Source organism: Hibiscus syriacus, unplaced genomic scaffold (assembly GCF_006381635.1).
Source record: "Hibiscus syriacus cultivar Baekdansim isolate YM2019G1 unplaced genomic scaffold, ASM638163v2 tig00111758_pilon, whole genome shotgun sequence".
Taxonomy (NCBI): domain Eukaryota; kingdom Viridiplantae; phylum Streptophyta; class Magnoliopsida; order Malvales; family Malvaceae; genus Hibiscus; species Hibiscus syriacus.
The window spans coordinates 1,177,901-1,193,516 of NW_024063170.1; the positions used below are offsets into that span (position 1 = coordinate 1,177,901).

Here is a 15,616-nt window from a genome sequence, read left to right on the forward strand (position 1 = left end):
CCGCAGCAAAAGTAAATGCCTCGTCTGCAATAAAAATACAGACCTTTGTATCTAACCCTGAGAATAATCTGGATGATTACCATATCCCAGATTTTAATGAAGAAAACAAGGCAAAGAAAATGGAAGAAAAGATCAAGCTATTGGAAGACCAAATGAAGGTGGTTAAGGGGGACCATTATTATTATGGAGTCGATGAGCTTAGTCTCGGATTTGGTGCTTCCACCAAAATTCAAAGTCACCGAGTTTGAGAAATTCGATGGAAACAGTTGCCCTTCAGCTCACATCGCCATGTTATGTTGAAAGATGACATGATATGTAGGAAATGATCAACTCCTGATTCATTGCTTCCAGGAGAGTCTGTCTGGTTCAGCCATCTGGTGGTACAACCAGCTAAACCGATCTCATATTAAGACTTGGAAGGATTTAGCCAAGTCATTTTTGGAAAAATGTAAACATGTCAATGATATGAGGCCATGTCGAGTTATGACGCAAAGCATGGAGAAGAAGCATAACGAAAGTTTCAGACAATGTGCACAGAAATGGAGGGATTTAGCTATGCAAGTTCATCCACCTTGGATGAGAAGGAAACTAGGAAGCTTTTATGCAGACGCTGAAGGATCCTTATTTTGGGCACCTGGACGCAATCACATCTGGAAATTTTGCTGACTTAGTTATGGCCAGAGAAATGATAGAAATGGTCATAAAGCAAGGTAAGACCGAGAGAGATGAGGTCAATAAGAAACCTCCTATGAAGAAGAGTGATGGAGAGATTAACAACATCAACACATACAATGACAATAAAGGTGTTACAATCTCCAACCCAAAATCAACTTAAGTTGTACCGTCAGGTACTTCTAGACAAGATTCAAGGGAACTCAGGAAAAAAAGAAAAAGGGAACATTTCGATCATATTCTCATGACTTACAAAGAACTATAGAAATAACTTTTTTACACTCATGTAATGTCATCATACCCTATAGAACCCATGAAGTCCCATACCCCAGGTGGTATGATGAGAATGCTTATTGAGAATATCATGGCGCTGTCCCAGGGCACACTATTGAGAACTGCTTCACATTCAAGAGAATCATACAGAAAATACGTAAGAAGAATTGGATCCACTTCAATAACTCAGGGCATCCTAATTAGAAAGTGATCATTCCATTCTATGATGAAGCTTTATTCTATTTGAAGCATTTTGTTTGAACTTGTTTTTTGAACTTTCTAATCTTTCTTTTTGTAAGGATATTTAAATGAATTTATGATACTGTAGAGATGATGAACATTGAATCAAATTTACAACTTGAAATTCTTTGAATATCAATTGAATTAAAAAACTCTGTAAATGATTGGAGTTATAGATCTTTGTCAAAATGACAAGATTAAAAACTGGTAAAACAAGGACCCTGGACCTTACCCCCAGAATCTACGCTCGAATACCATATCCTTCTCTTATAGAGACCGATATAGTCTTCTCCTCTCATAAGGGAATGAACAAAAGACTTGGTATTTAGGTATGCATAGGAGCAGACAACATGGGGCATCTCTTATGTATGACATTACAAAATTGACTGGACCATACTTTTGTTGATGACATTCAATGATGATGAAGATGATCTTCACAGATGGAATAGTTGACTAGGTGAATCTAGTTTAGGTCAATTTCTTGGAAATTGAACTCTAAAGAGGAGATTTCTTGACTTTCAACAACACCTAGACTATAACAGGTTCTTCTTGACAAACTTAAGAAATTGGATCCGTATACCCAGATTATAATATTATATGATTACAATAAAGCTTGAGTAGCCCCTCTAGAGCAATTGGTTAATTGCCCTTGCTTTATGGATAAGATTCAGCTAGCCTGATAAAGGTGATTATAATATATATATATATATATACAATAAAGCTTGAGCCGTCCCTCTAGAGCAATTGGTTAATCACCCCGGCTTTATGGATAAGATTCAGCTAGCCTGATAAAGGTAAATTACAATAAAGTTGGATTCAGCTAGCCAGACAATGGCAAATTAAACCAAATTTATCTAATAAGGAGTTTCGGTAAAGATGGACTAAGGGAGTTAAGGAACACCTGTTATAGTCAATTTTACACGAGCACTCAGGAATTTCATTTTTAGACCGATATTGATGCACTGCCTTTGTTAGAGGAGTCTACGAAGCTTGAACAAATGGAATATATCAAAGAATCAAAAGAAAAGTGTTCTAGAAAGTCTAGTAATTGATTATGTTGGTTGCATCATTTTATCCGCATCCGATTAAAATACCAAGCTAAGAAAGAGGGCATGTTGCAATGTTAAAAAGGACCGAGAAAGAAATGACATTCTGGTGGCCGAAACCTTAGAAAATAGGAAGCCAACCTGAAGCCAACTCATCAATTTGGATACTTGTCAAAGAACTATAAATCTGAAAGCATTAAAGAGCTATTGATTCTTTTGATTTTCTGTAAACTCATGTTTATGATGTGATTTGATTGTGAGCCTGAATTAAGGGGAAATACTTTATAATTTTTTATTTGATTCCTAAAAAAAAGAAATGAGAAAAACATTTTCAAACAGGACAGTCTCAAATGTGAAAGGTCCTTGAAGCTGGTGAGACTCACTTTGCCTATATTGAAGAAAGAATAAACAATGCCAGAATAATGGAGTATTTCACATTCTTGAAAGCAAATAGTCCGTGTGATCAGATAGAACTTGTAACACTCCCTTGTGACATTGGCAGCAACCCGAGAATAAAACGGGGCATGATCGATTCCAAGGACAAGGTCAATAGACAAAAGTGAGGCTCTATCCAGGAGATAAAACAAGAGCTAATTCATGTTGCATACATCTTAGACATACTTAAGAGCATCACATTTATCATTTTTCGCATACATAATTTTTGCAGCTTTAGAGTCAAGTTTCAACTTCAAGACGAAATATGCTCGATTCAAAAGTACCTTAAAAAAAGATTGATGGTGGTTGCTTAACTCAGCGGTAGGGAGCTACACCCAAACCAACTTGACCTATTGAAAGATTTACAGATCTTAGAATCAACTTTTCAAAAGCCAATTCAGAACATATTCAGTTCAGCTTAACTCAACGATGAATGGCTAGTTTCCAGTTAACGTTTTTAAGCCAGATTTCAACTCCACGACGGATGATATCCGGCTGACAGAATATTCCACTTGGCTTTCCCATGAAGGGGAGTTATTTAAAGAATTATGATCGGCTTAGACTCGTGAATGTGGGTCATCCTTCATTTAGAGGAAATTTACAACATAGCTTAAGTCGAGAAAAGTTGTCTATCAACAATCAACTTTCCAGTTTAGGTTTCGTGCTAGATTTTAACTTCACAGCGAAAGATATCAAACTCAAAACGACACAACTTATACAAGATTGGATTTCAACTTCACAATGAAGGATATTCAACCCAAATCCAATTTGGCGAAGCACAACAACTCGAGATTGGATTTCAACTTCACAATAGAGGATATATAACTCAGAGCTTAACTTCACAACGAAAGAGCTACCCACAATTTCAATTTCGCGAAGAATGATATCGTGCCCAATGGATTGACTTAATTTGAGTCATTTGCAACAACATGAGACTATCTCCTAGCATAATCTACAACATAGCTCAAGGCGAGAAGGGCTATCTGTCAACAAAAACCTTAGAGTTCGATTCCATTCAGCTCAAGGGCATATCAACCACATGGTAGCATCGAGGAACTACTTTCCGGATGAATTTTCAAACTGAGGTCTTTAAACCGAGAAGAAGAACTAGGTTGACTACGATTTGGCAACAAGAAGCCACCTTCCGATTCAAATTCCAAACTACGATTTCAATTTCATGAAAAAATATTTCATTTCAAGGCTGACTCAACTTTATGACGGATGAGTCATCCACAACTCAATTTAACAGGGAGTTATTCCTAACTGCAATATCAGAGTCAATTTTCAACTCCACAAGGGAATATATTAGATTCAGGGACCTCTTTATACCGAATGAAAATTTGTATCCTTTTATCTTTGACCTATTTTTTGTTACACGAAAAAAGACAAAGAAGTGCAGCTGTAGACACCCATTTTCGTCCGGGGCTTATTTAGTATATTTATTAATATAGTCTAGTTTTTGAAAATATTTTTGAAAAAAATATAATATATAGTTTTTAGAAAACGGTTTTTGAAAACATATAATATATACTTTTAAAAAAATCAGTTTTTGAAAATATATATATAGTTTTGAAAATAATTTTTTTAAAAATATATTATATAGTTTTGAAAACGATTTTTTGAATATATATATAGTTTTGAAAATGATTTTTGAAAATATATTATATAGTTTTGAAAAATAATTTGTGAAAAAATATATATATATATTATAGTTTCAAAAATAATTTTGAAAATATATAATATATAGTTTTTAAAAGCAGTTTTGAAAATGTATAATTTTTATTTTTTATATAGTTAGTTATTTATATTATTTATTTATTTCACTTATTTATTTTATTTTATTTTTTATTTTCGTTTTTAGGTCCAAATTAGAGTCCAGTCCAGTAAGGGAATCAAACCGGGCTTGACCCAGCCCAATCAAACTAGGCTTTCCACACAATGTGAGAAGGGCGCCGCAAGAGAGTCATTAACGGGTGTGTGAGACCACGCGTCGGTGCTAAACTGACCATTTCGACACCAAAGAGAACATCCCCTATTTTCCAGAATGAATCGCGAACAATGTACAACCCAAAAAATCAGGGATAAGGAATACACCATCCTACTATAGCCGAAAGCAACCCTGTCGGAGGGGCTATATATACGACGGGGAGCAAACACACAAGAAGACAAAAAAACGCAATCACACCGGGAAAAATAACTACGAAGTGCATCGTGCACAAAGAAAAGAAAATCCATAGCAAGGAAAAAATCGAACAAAACAAAGCACCAAGTAGATAAAACCAAGCAAAAATCAAAAGAATATTCGAGTATTTTCAAAGAAATATCATAAAAAGCCAAGAGCTTTGGCCCCAGGTTGCATCGAAAAATGAAGAGTCACGCCGGAAAAGGTATATTTCGAGGCTTTAAACTTAAATCTACAATCGTAGGGTCCTTTTTAGGACGAATGAGCTTTGATTTCATGTTTATCGAAAAGGAGAGAGCATTTTCGTGTTGTTAAATTTTTTCGGCCACCAGTGGCAGTGACTAGTGGGGCGAAGCGGTGACGTTTTGGTCACCGGGGAGGTGGTCGACTATTGGTCGGTGGGACTTGTGGGAAAGAAGGTTGAGAGAGTTTTTGTGAAGGGGGAGTGTTTTTTTATGGAATGGGATAAAAATGATTTTTTTTCTTCTAATTTTTGGGCTATTATAGGGAGGACCACATTATAATTATAAGATTTTTAAATTATTTTTGCAGTCCCTATACTTTTGATGCATAATTCATTTTGGTCACCTGTTACAATTTTGTCTCTGAATTTTCAATTAACTCAATTTAATTCTTCATTATATTTATTATATTTCACAATTTAATCCCCCTAACCTTTTGTTTTTTTTGCAGCTCATTTTCAAGTATTAATTAGATCCATAAATTTTAAGTTAATTCAATTTGATCCTTTAATTTTTATCTATTTATGTATTTATTTATTTTTCTATTTTTGTATGTTTATTAACATTTTTTCCTTAACATTTTTTCTTTCAAAATTTAATTTAATTTCTTTTTTATTTTATTTTTTTATTTATTTTTTAATTTTAATATTTTCTCAATTTTATTTTATTTTTTATTTTTATATATTTATATATTTTAAAATTTACTATTTCTTTTGACTTTTTAGAGACAACTTTAATCAATCAAAGGTAAAAAATTTGAATCGAATCTTTAAATTTTAATTTTAATTTCAATTTTCTCAATTAAGACAACCGAGAAATTAAAATGACACCGAAAGGGCAGTACAAGGGTGTTAATCCTTCCTTGACTGTACCAGACTCCCGAATCTGACATATTTATGGTAAAATGCATATCATATAAGATGGTGTACAATCAACCTAAATATTTTTTAAAAATGATCAGTGACGGCTCTAACGTGTTTTATTTAAGTCGAAGCTCAATTACGGGCCCACTCTAAGGACGGTTGCGACACAAAGCAAGAGAAAAAAACAATTAAGTCAAAAAGATCTCTAACAAGCTTATTAATATTTATTTTTATAATTTAATACTATTTAATTTAGCATTTGAATTGTACTTAAAGCAAATACAAATATGAGATATCAACTGTCATATATTTAATATACAGTTCGTTTTATTTTACGGATAATGTATTTAGGACGTTTGGATGGGGGAATATGGGATTCTCATAGGAATGAAATTCACATTCCCTCGTTTGGTTAGCCCGGAAATATCATTTCCGGTAATGTAAGATTACCAATAGTAGATTTTTTGGGGTATATTACCGGGAATGTCATTACTTCCCTTTACTTAGGTATTGTTGGATTACCGGCGTTTTGGACTAAAATGTCCTTAAATTTATTTTTTCAAAAATATCATTCTTCTGTCATTGAATAATAAAAATTCTATGAAGGTTAAATTATAAATTTATCCTTAAACTATTTTAGATTTACAAAAAAAAGTCTATAATTAAAATTTTATATGAAGTTCAGGGGTTAAAATAAAATTTTACCCTTTCATTAAACATTTTTATATTTTAAATTTTGTAAAAAAAAATTATATAAATTATGTAAATTTAATTTTTAAAGAAAATATATAAATATTTTCCAACTTGTTAAAAAATAAATATATAATAAGGACAATTTGGTCAAATATACATTTCAATAATCTTTTATTCATTTAACCAAACACGATAATCTTACATTCCTGCTAAGCCAACCAAACACAAATACAACATTCACAGTATTCCTATTCCCTGATAATCTTACATTCCGTGAACCAAACGCATCTTAGGGATTCGAATATAATGTTGATTTTCTAAAATTGAATTTAAATTTAAGTAATACTTAAAATTAACATGAATATAAATAACTTTTAATCTTAAAACAATTACGTAAACATAAATTGGAATGGTACGAAAATGATAAGTATCCAACCAACTCACACCAAAAATGAAATATCGAACCTACCTAGAAGCTATATTTAGTTACACATACACATAATTCCCACTAAATTTAGCAAATCATGTAATTCAGGTTCGTCTCTCCCCCCATCTCTATGGCATAAACTCGAATTTCTTCTCTCTTGCAAACCTAATCATTAAATAATGACAACATACGGAACAATTCCGGCAGAGTTGCCGCCATCGTCGAACTTTATTTCCCAAGCAAGAGAGCAGATCCGATCCGGCCTCTGCACCCGAAGAGAATGGAAGGAGATGGTGAAGACCGAATCCATAAAGCTCCCCACACATCTAAACGATGCCATACAAAGATTTCGAACCAATGCAGCGCATTTCCGTGTGAATTACGTGATTGTCATATTGTTTCTTCTCTTCCTCACTTTGCTTTGGCAACCCGTATCGCTCATAGTCTTCATCATCATGATGGCCGCATGGCTGTTCCTTTATTTCCTACGGGACGACCCGGTATCAATCGAAGGGTTCATCATCGACGATCGTATCGTGATGACAGGCCTGTTGGGGGTCACTATTGCCATGCTTATGTTAACGGGTGTGACGAATAATATCATAGTCGGCCTTTCGGTCGGAATAGCTGCTGTTCTAGGACATGGCATGTTGAGAACTACGGACGATTTGTTCTTAGAAGATGAAGAAGAAGCAAATCGACCGCTGGAGTCGGCTTCGGCCCGCTTTGTGGAAGAATCAACGCAGGTGCCGTTAAAGAACGCGACCTCCGCCACTTACTCTTTGTCCTAACGTTCTCTCTTGAATGCTTCGGTTGATGTTGTTCGATTTCGAATTATATATGAAACAAGATGTACGATCTGTTGCACGAAATACAATGTTCATAAAGTATTTTAATACATTTTATCCATTTTGTAGCCATTGTAATACTTTATCCTGTTTATTAATTTTACACTGTTTCTGATCAAAACATATCATATATGCCTAAATATATCAAGTCTGTGTCATTAATGTTCGGAGATAATTAAGAGTATAAATGCAGGTTCGTACAGGTCCTTTCAAGGGGAGCTATTAGGTCATTTTGAGGGACGTGTTGGCCACTAAAATTTGCATGTTTCCGTGATGGAAAATGAGACCTTTCATCACATGTATAATGTTATATAAAAATCAATTATTTTTTTGACATCTTTTTTTGTCCGGGTCTACAAAAATATTATATTTATTATTATTATTATTACAAAATATATTTACATTTTGCAGGCTTCACAACCCAAAGTCCAATAAGCCCAACTCTGACCCAGTTACAAGCAAAACCCACTCAGCTAACATCAACCCAACTCCAACATCTAGCAAACCCAACTCAGTACCAAAGCCCAGCAGCTGATCCAACCCGAAGCTACTCAACAGCCCAGGATCCGATCCATGATCCAAATTCAACCCAGACTCAATCTAGACCCGATTGGAGCCCTAATATGACCTGAAACATTAGGGTTTCTGTTCAGCAGCCACCGTCGATTGCTTCCTCAATGCCTGACGTCGCCGTCGACATATCTGCACCAAACAGTGATAGAAACACTCATCAATCAATAACCCATCAACAGTGAAAGAAGTGAAAAAATTCAAAAGAAATCCATTGATATCCCAATGAGATCGGGGCTTTGTCAGAGGCAAGGGTAGGGCACTCATGCCCTATTATCTCAACAAATAGACATCCATCACAAAGTCAGAGGGGGGCAAACATAAAAACTAGAGGAGAGATATCAGAAAGAAGGTAGAAGAAAATCATAGAGTATTCGGGGTGAGAAGAAAACATGGGAAGAAAAAAAAGTAAAAGCCATAAACCAAAAACCAAAAACTCATTCAAACTAACGAAGAAAAAACAGAAAAAATAACCAAATGAGAGAAAGAGAGAGCCCTTACCTCGGTCGGAGGAGCGTCGGGAAGCCGAAGGGGTCACCAGTTTCTTTTGTTTCGAGAGGTAAACTCTTAGATCTAGGGATTTTAGAGAGGATTTAGGCTAAGTGGGGTTAGTTTTCGGGTTTAGGTTGAAAAGGGGAGGCTTTTGGGTTAGTTTGTTTACTCCGACCATCGTCGGCAGCCGCGGGCGCCACCTGCGGCTGCGTTTGGCTCTCTCTCCGATGAGAGAATTGTGAGAATTCTCTCACACACTCTCTTTAGTTTTGCTGAAACAAGGAAAAATGAGGGAATGGAGAGAATAGAAGATCGTTTTGGGCTTATATCACATAATCAAAATGTTGTCGTTTAGGGAAGGGGCATTTTCATGTTTTGTGAATGGTTAAATTATATTTTGGGGCTTCTGGTTTTAGTAATTTTGTATTTTAGCCACTAATTGTAATTTATTTGTTTGACTTTATTCCCTGAATTTGTACAAGTTGTATTTTGGTCACTTGACTATTATTATATATATTTTGTAAAGTTTGGACATTGTTCTCGTTGTTTATGAAACTTCCATATTGGTCACTGTTTTACTTTTGGTTTAATTATTCTTTGGCCTTCATGTTTCTGTTTTAATGCATTTTAGTCATGAGTATTATTTATGGGCTATTTTCATTTTTAGTGCCTATATTGTTTAATGTTTGTGATTTTAGCTCTGGTTTATTTAAAATTACTGTTAGTCTATTAACTTTCTGTTTTAGTTATTTTAGTCCTTTAAATTTCTATTTTTGTTGTTTAGCCCTTTTCGTTTATGTTAATATCGTTTTACTCCCTTAAGTTTCTACTTTTGCTATTCCAATCCTTTAAATGTTTGTTTTTGTTATTTTAGTCCTTTAAATGTCTATATTTTCTATTTAGACCCTTAAGTTTAGGTTTTTACTATTTTAGCCCTTTAAGTTTATGTTTTTTCTAATTAAGTATTTTAAATCGAATATGATTATTCCTTATTTTGTATATATTTCATTTTGTTTTCTAAATATGTAAGTGGGAAATTTCATTGTGCGGGAAATCTACGAAGACATCTCCCAACTACAAGGGAATGTGTCTTTACGAGGATTTTTCACATAAATGTTTGTGTTGTATTCGATAATTTTATTTTTTCCACGTTTATTTATTTCGAGTATTTTTCACCGCTTTTCACTTTTATTTTATTTTATTTTATCTTTGCGAAAATTGCGAAATAACATTTTGAGTGGGAATCTACAGGAAAGTCTCATAACTACAAAGAAAGTGCGTTCCCGAAGATTATTCACACTATTTAAATAAAATCAAATGAATAAAAGGATCGTAATTTAAATCTATTTTCGAGTTTGTAATTCCCAATATTTTAAACAATATATAATTGTTTAGGTACCAAAATTTGGTCTTTGTGGGGGTGCTCACCCTTCCCCACACGTAACTGACTCTCGAACTCTTAAAAATGAATATTTGTTAAAACACATACCATTTTTTGTCGTTTAAGGTTTCCAACCTACCTAACTTAAAGGTTGGTGGCGACTTCAAAATCAAATTATTTTCTAAATTGAATTTCATTTTTTTTCGCCGAAACTAAAATTTTCAAGTCTAACGGACTCCCCCGGGGAGACGTTATGACAGTTTGGCGACTCCGGTGGGGAGTTCGAGAGTCAGGCCATAAACGATTACATGTTGTTTTTATTTTTGGGAATTACAAATTTAAATTGTATTTAATTTTTGATCTTTTTATTTATTTTGAGTTTCAACATATTATTTTTTAAAACTAATTGATTTTTTATTTTAGTGATCTTCAGAATTGAACAGGTTTTTTAGCTTGTAAAATTTATCTTTTGTCTTGTTTTTAAGGTTTGTGAGTTTCTCCTCACACAACACGCACATTTTTATATCATAAGCCCAGTTACGAGCTTTGTCCCTTTTAAGTTAAGGTGAAAGCTTAGCCTACGTGAGATAATTTGTTTCTCCGCATGGGTTTTAGCTAGTAACCTTTGGGGTTCATATACCTTATGTCTACGTGAGATAAATCGTTTCTCCGTATGGACATAAGGGAATGTATCATATCAAATTGAACTCGATTCGCACGAGCCTGTAATGGGCCAAGATTGAGTGTTTGGCAGCCTAAGGAGGCACCAACAAGGACAATTCGAGTATCATTTTCCTCATAATGCCGAAACCATGCATATAGTGAGCCTTAGTAACCCACCCCGATAAAATTAATGTCAAACCTCTATCCGTCAGTAGGTTGTCCGCTGTTTGTGAGTACTATAAATGAGTGCGGATATATGTGCAAGTATACACAATCAAACAAGTAATACAGTGATAAGTTGAGTATCGTCTCCACAGGGAATTGGAAAATCAAATAAGTTTGTCAAGGCACTTTACTTTGTCACCTAAGCAAAGTTAGTGATGGTATGTATAAATAAGAATGTTGTGGCAAAATGGAATGACTGATGTGAAAATGGAATGATGGTAGTGTGCTTGCAATTGAATATGTCGTGGCAAGTTGGATGAAATGTCGTGGTAATTTCAATTGTGATAAGTACAAACAAATGAAAATGTCAAGGTAAAATAAAGTCTAAATACTAGATTTAAAATGTAGAACTTCAGCTTTCTCACACGACAAGCAACTATGGGAACGAGTGATAGGAGTCACTAGGAAAATCTAAGTCTATTTCTTTTAATGGTCTTCCTTCTATGCCTAGTCTTCCCGACAGAGTTTACTAAGGTGCCCTATGCTATCTCTAGTAAGGGACTCGACAGATTAAAGATGCCCTGGTAAAACCGATTGGCGTAAACCCCTACAGTGATCCTATTGGTCCAGATAACAGGATATGTCTCGGCAATACCTTTTTGCGGCAACATTAACATCTAACCTATCGTTCTTGCACAACTCCTTTTAGTTAAATGAAATCTTAACCTTATCTTTAAGGTGGATTAGGCCTAGTTACTACCTAGAACCCCTTACTACCTAGAACCCCTTGTTTATGTAGTTTCTCCCTAGTTTCTCTCGAATACTAAGGATATTTTGCTAAGGCATCCTCTCGAACCCTCAATACCTCCTAATGAAATGCTACTATCGTAGCTCATACAACCTTAAGGCATTAAGTCTCATAAACAAAATAGATTGAAACATAGAAAAAACAACCATTCATTGAAATAAAACTTAAACATCCAAGTGAAATCCCACCAAATATGTTTAGTTCATGGTGGGGATCGAAATAAACAAGCACAAAGCAAGTTTCATCCGTTCCTTACAACCCAATAACAAAATATGAAACCAAAGAACTAAGGGGATGAGAGAAAGCCTTCGAAGTGCATTGCCCAATACTTCCCTCGGCCACCAAGAACTGCTCCCAGCGAACTAGCTCCTTTCGGATGCTCAGGACGCCACTCCCTCGGGCTTGTCAAGGAGAAATACCACAACAAGAAGGATTAACGAAGAAAGATGAGACATTCTCTCCCTAACTTTAAGCTCAAATCTGGGTAGAACCAAAGTCTTCAACAATGTGGTTTCATCCTCTATTTATAGGGAAAAACTAATCCTAGGACTTGGTGTTAACTTTCCTAGAAAACCCTAAAACCATGGTTAAGTTATTTAGGAGTCGGGAAGAACATACTATGATACAGCCTGGGTAGCTGGCTGAGTGACCGACATAATCCCATTACAGGCGCCCAAGGGCAGACAAGATCTGCAGGGTCAGGCGGCGTCATCAGCAGGACCGACGGTTGCAGTGCCGATCCCTCCAGGCGGTTGCAATGCCGTTCCCTCCAGGCGGTTGCAGTGTCGATCCCTCCATGCGGATCTTCGAGGTGGATTCCTCAGGCAGAGCTCTCGGAAAGTCGAAGGCAGTTGGCTTCAAAAATATCTTCTCGCATTTTAAGCACTATCGAAATGCCAGTCGAACTTGGCAATTTCATTTTGCTCAGCAATCTCCTTATGTCATGGAATTTTATTTCACCTTCTCCTCGCCTTCAATTACTGCACATCATCAAACAAGCACCTTTCTCATAAGGCAGCACCGCTTTAAAAATAAAATGTCATGGCAAACTGAATTCCACCACATGCAACTAAATGCTTCTAAATGCATCTACATGGTCCTAAATGAGCTATTAGACACTCAATAACTTAAGTGAAAAGGTCCCAAAATGTGACATTTTTACGGAGTTATCATACCTTCAAACTTAAGCTATTGCTTGTCCTCAAGCAATGTATAATATTAAGCAAAACAAAAATACCATGACAAGTTCAGAAGCAGAATAATTTATGGGATAAAATTTCAGTCCTCGGTACATATGGCTTCAACATGCTAGACTAGGTCGAGAAATCTAGTACTGTCCCCTAGGGCAAGATTCTTTGTATGGGTGTGTGCGTGTTTGTATCCAGTCCATGCTTAACAAACTTAAAAATTTTCTAAGCAAGCTTTTTTAATTTGCCATGACATTTATAAATTTTTACTCCCAAATTACTTTCTTTTCTTTACTTCTGCGACGAGGGGAGTCAGCCTATCACTCTACCCTCCCACACTCTAGATGAAAGGGAGCATACCTTCCATCCCCGAGCTAGTCAGGTAGAGTCATCCTGTGACTACTTTCATTCACTCATATGCCCTGTCATAGTGGAGTGTCCCTCTACAGATATACTGAGGCATTTATTTGCAATTTTAGCATCATTCAATTTTTTTAAAGAGTTTTCATCATTCAAAGTTTTATGCCACGATATTTTAAGAATTCTCTTATAAAAATTTCTAAGTTTCTCAAGCATGGAAAACATATAATCGTGTATTCAATGATTTCAAAGAAGCAAGTCCTAGAGTTGGTTCTATCATCCTCAACTAGTCATGTACATTCTATCCTAGCCATCAAGAATTCATCATCATCGGGAATCCTTAACTAATTCCAGAAAACTATTCAAACATTTACTAATGTCATGACATATTTATTTTACTATTATTATCATGCAATAATGCGAGAACCCTACTTCCCTCTAACTTGAGAGAATCATTGTCCTCAATGCTTGCTAAGACTAAGGAAAATAAACTACATGCTATGAATGCAATGCAATGCAAGGTACCTTGACTTAAACGGGTGGTGGTACAGCGGTCGCGCGGTGAGTGCGCTTTCTCAGTTTGGCGGGGATGGAATGTTCAGAGTAAGAAGCTGGTGCAGCCGGAAGAGTACTTGGACCTTCTGGGATAGTTAGAGCTGGGATTCCTCATGCTTAGATGCCTTTTTCAGGCAACATCGGCTTTTACGCAAATGATCTTGTCGTGGTATCTCGGATTGGGACTCCTCGGTTGACTCGGTGCGCTGCGGTACTTCGGGGTGATATTCTTCCATTGGTGCTGCAGGTTGCAGCATATCAGGATGTTCTGCCGCCAGGGGTTCAACAAATTGTGGGGATTCTGGGATATGAGTGAGTTGGAAGTTAGCTTCTCGATCTGTATCGGGCGACACAATATGGACGGGATCAGGGTCAGCGGGCTCTTCGGCTTTAGCTGGCTCTTCTTCTTCAGCGGGCTGAGGACTTTCTGCACTGTACGATTGATGAGTGTCGGCAGTGGTAGGACAAGGTACTTCTACAGATGTCTCGGCATCCTTATTTGGTGGCACTAGTGTTGCAGGGAAGTCTGGGACGGTGAAGTTTGTATGCAGGAGAAACTCTAAGAAGGCATTGGTGAAAAATTTATCTCGGCGCTTAGCGTAGGCAAAATATGTCATCAGTTTGTCGGAGCCCGACGTGCTCTTGAGTGCGCTGGATTGCTTGCTCCAGGGCATCTGAGTTTGCCCTGGCATATGGAGATGGTGAAACATGAGATGTGGTCGTCTCCTTTTATTTTCCTTTGCGTCCTTCATCCCCAACAACATAGGGATTTTTACCGTGGTAATCCCAGTAATACCCAGTAAAATCTCGTCGAACTGCTCCTCGGGAACTTTCTTTTTACGGCATAAAGCAATGATGAGATTAGGAAATACCAGGGCACTTGCAGATCGCTTCAGGCATAAATGGGCTTGCTCTACAATGATTTTCCCTACGTCAATGGGGCGCCTGAATATGATTGAGTGTAGTAAAAGCATCTGCTGGCAAGACACGGTGGTGTTGTGGGAAGTGGGCAAAAGTTTGTGCTTCATAAAATGGTTCCACAACTTTACTTGCGGGAGCAACTTCTCCCAGTCCACGGTCCTGCGACTTAGTTGTTGGTCGTTCCATTGGGTGTCGGGAAGACATAGGTCTTCCAGAATGCCTTGGTATGTTTCGTTATTTGCGTCCTGTTCGAAGGTGGCATGGCGGTCTTCCAGAATCTGCAATTTAAAGTAACGATTAATAGCAATAGGAGTAAATCAAATAAAAATGCCGCAAACCATGACGGCATGCTGGTTTGGCTCGGAGATGTTTGAGTACAACTCCTTCACTATCGATGCGTTGACAGGGGCAAGATGCTTGGCAAATTTTTTCCACTTATGCTTGTTAACCACATCGAGCACCTCACTTCCTAAGGTGACAACCTTCTCCTCAGAGAAGATAAACCCCAACTCAAAAAAGACCCGATAATTTTTAATGGTTTGGAACCGGTCTCGGGCGGCATTATCCACAAATCGTGGTGGTGCAGAAGAAAA

The 15,616-nt window shown here is 36.5% G+C and overlaps 1 protein-coding gene across 1 annotated transcript; it reads left to right on the forward strand.

Moving 5' to 3' along the window:
- Positions 1 to 7,127: 7,127 nt before the first annotated feature.
- Positions 7,128 to 7,885, forward strand: LOC120169249 (PRA1 family protein F2-like). The gene has a single exon (XM_039177443.1). The coding sequence runs from the start codon at positions 7,253 to 7,255 to the stop codon at positions 7,862 to 7,864; it is 612 nt and encodes a 203-aa protein (XP_039033374.1). The 5' UTR covers positions 7,128 to 7,252; the 3' UTR covers positions 7,865 to 7,885.
- Positions 7,886 to 15,616: the final 7,731 nt, after the last annotated feature.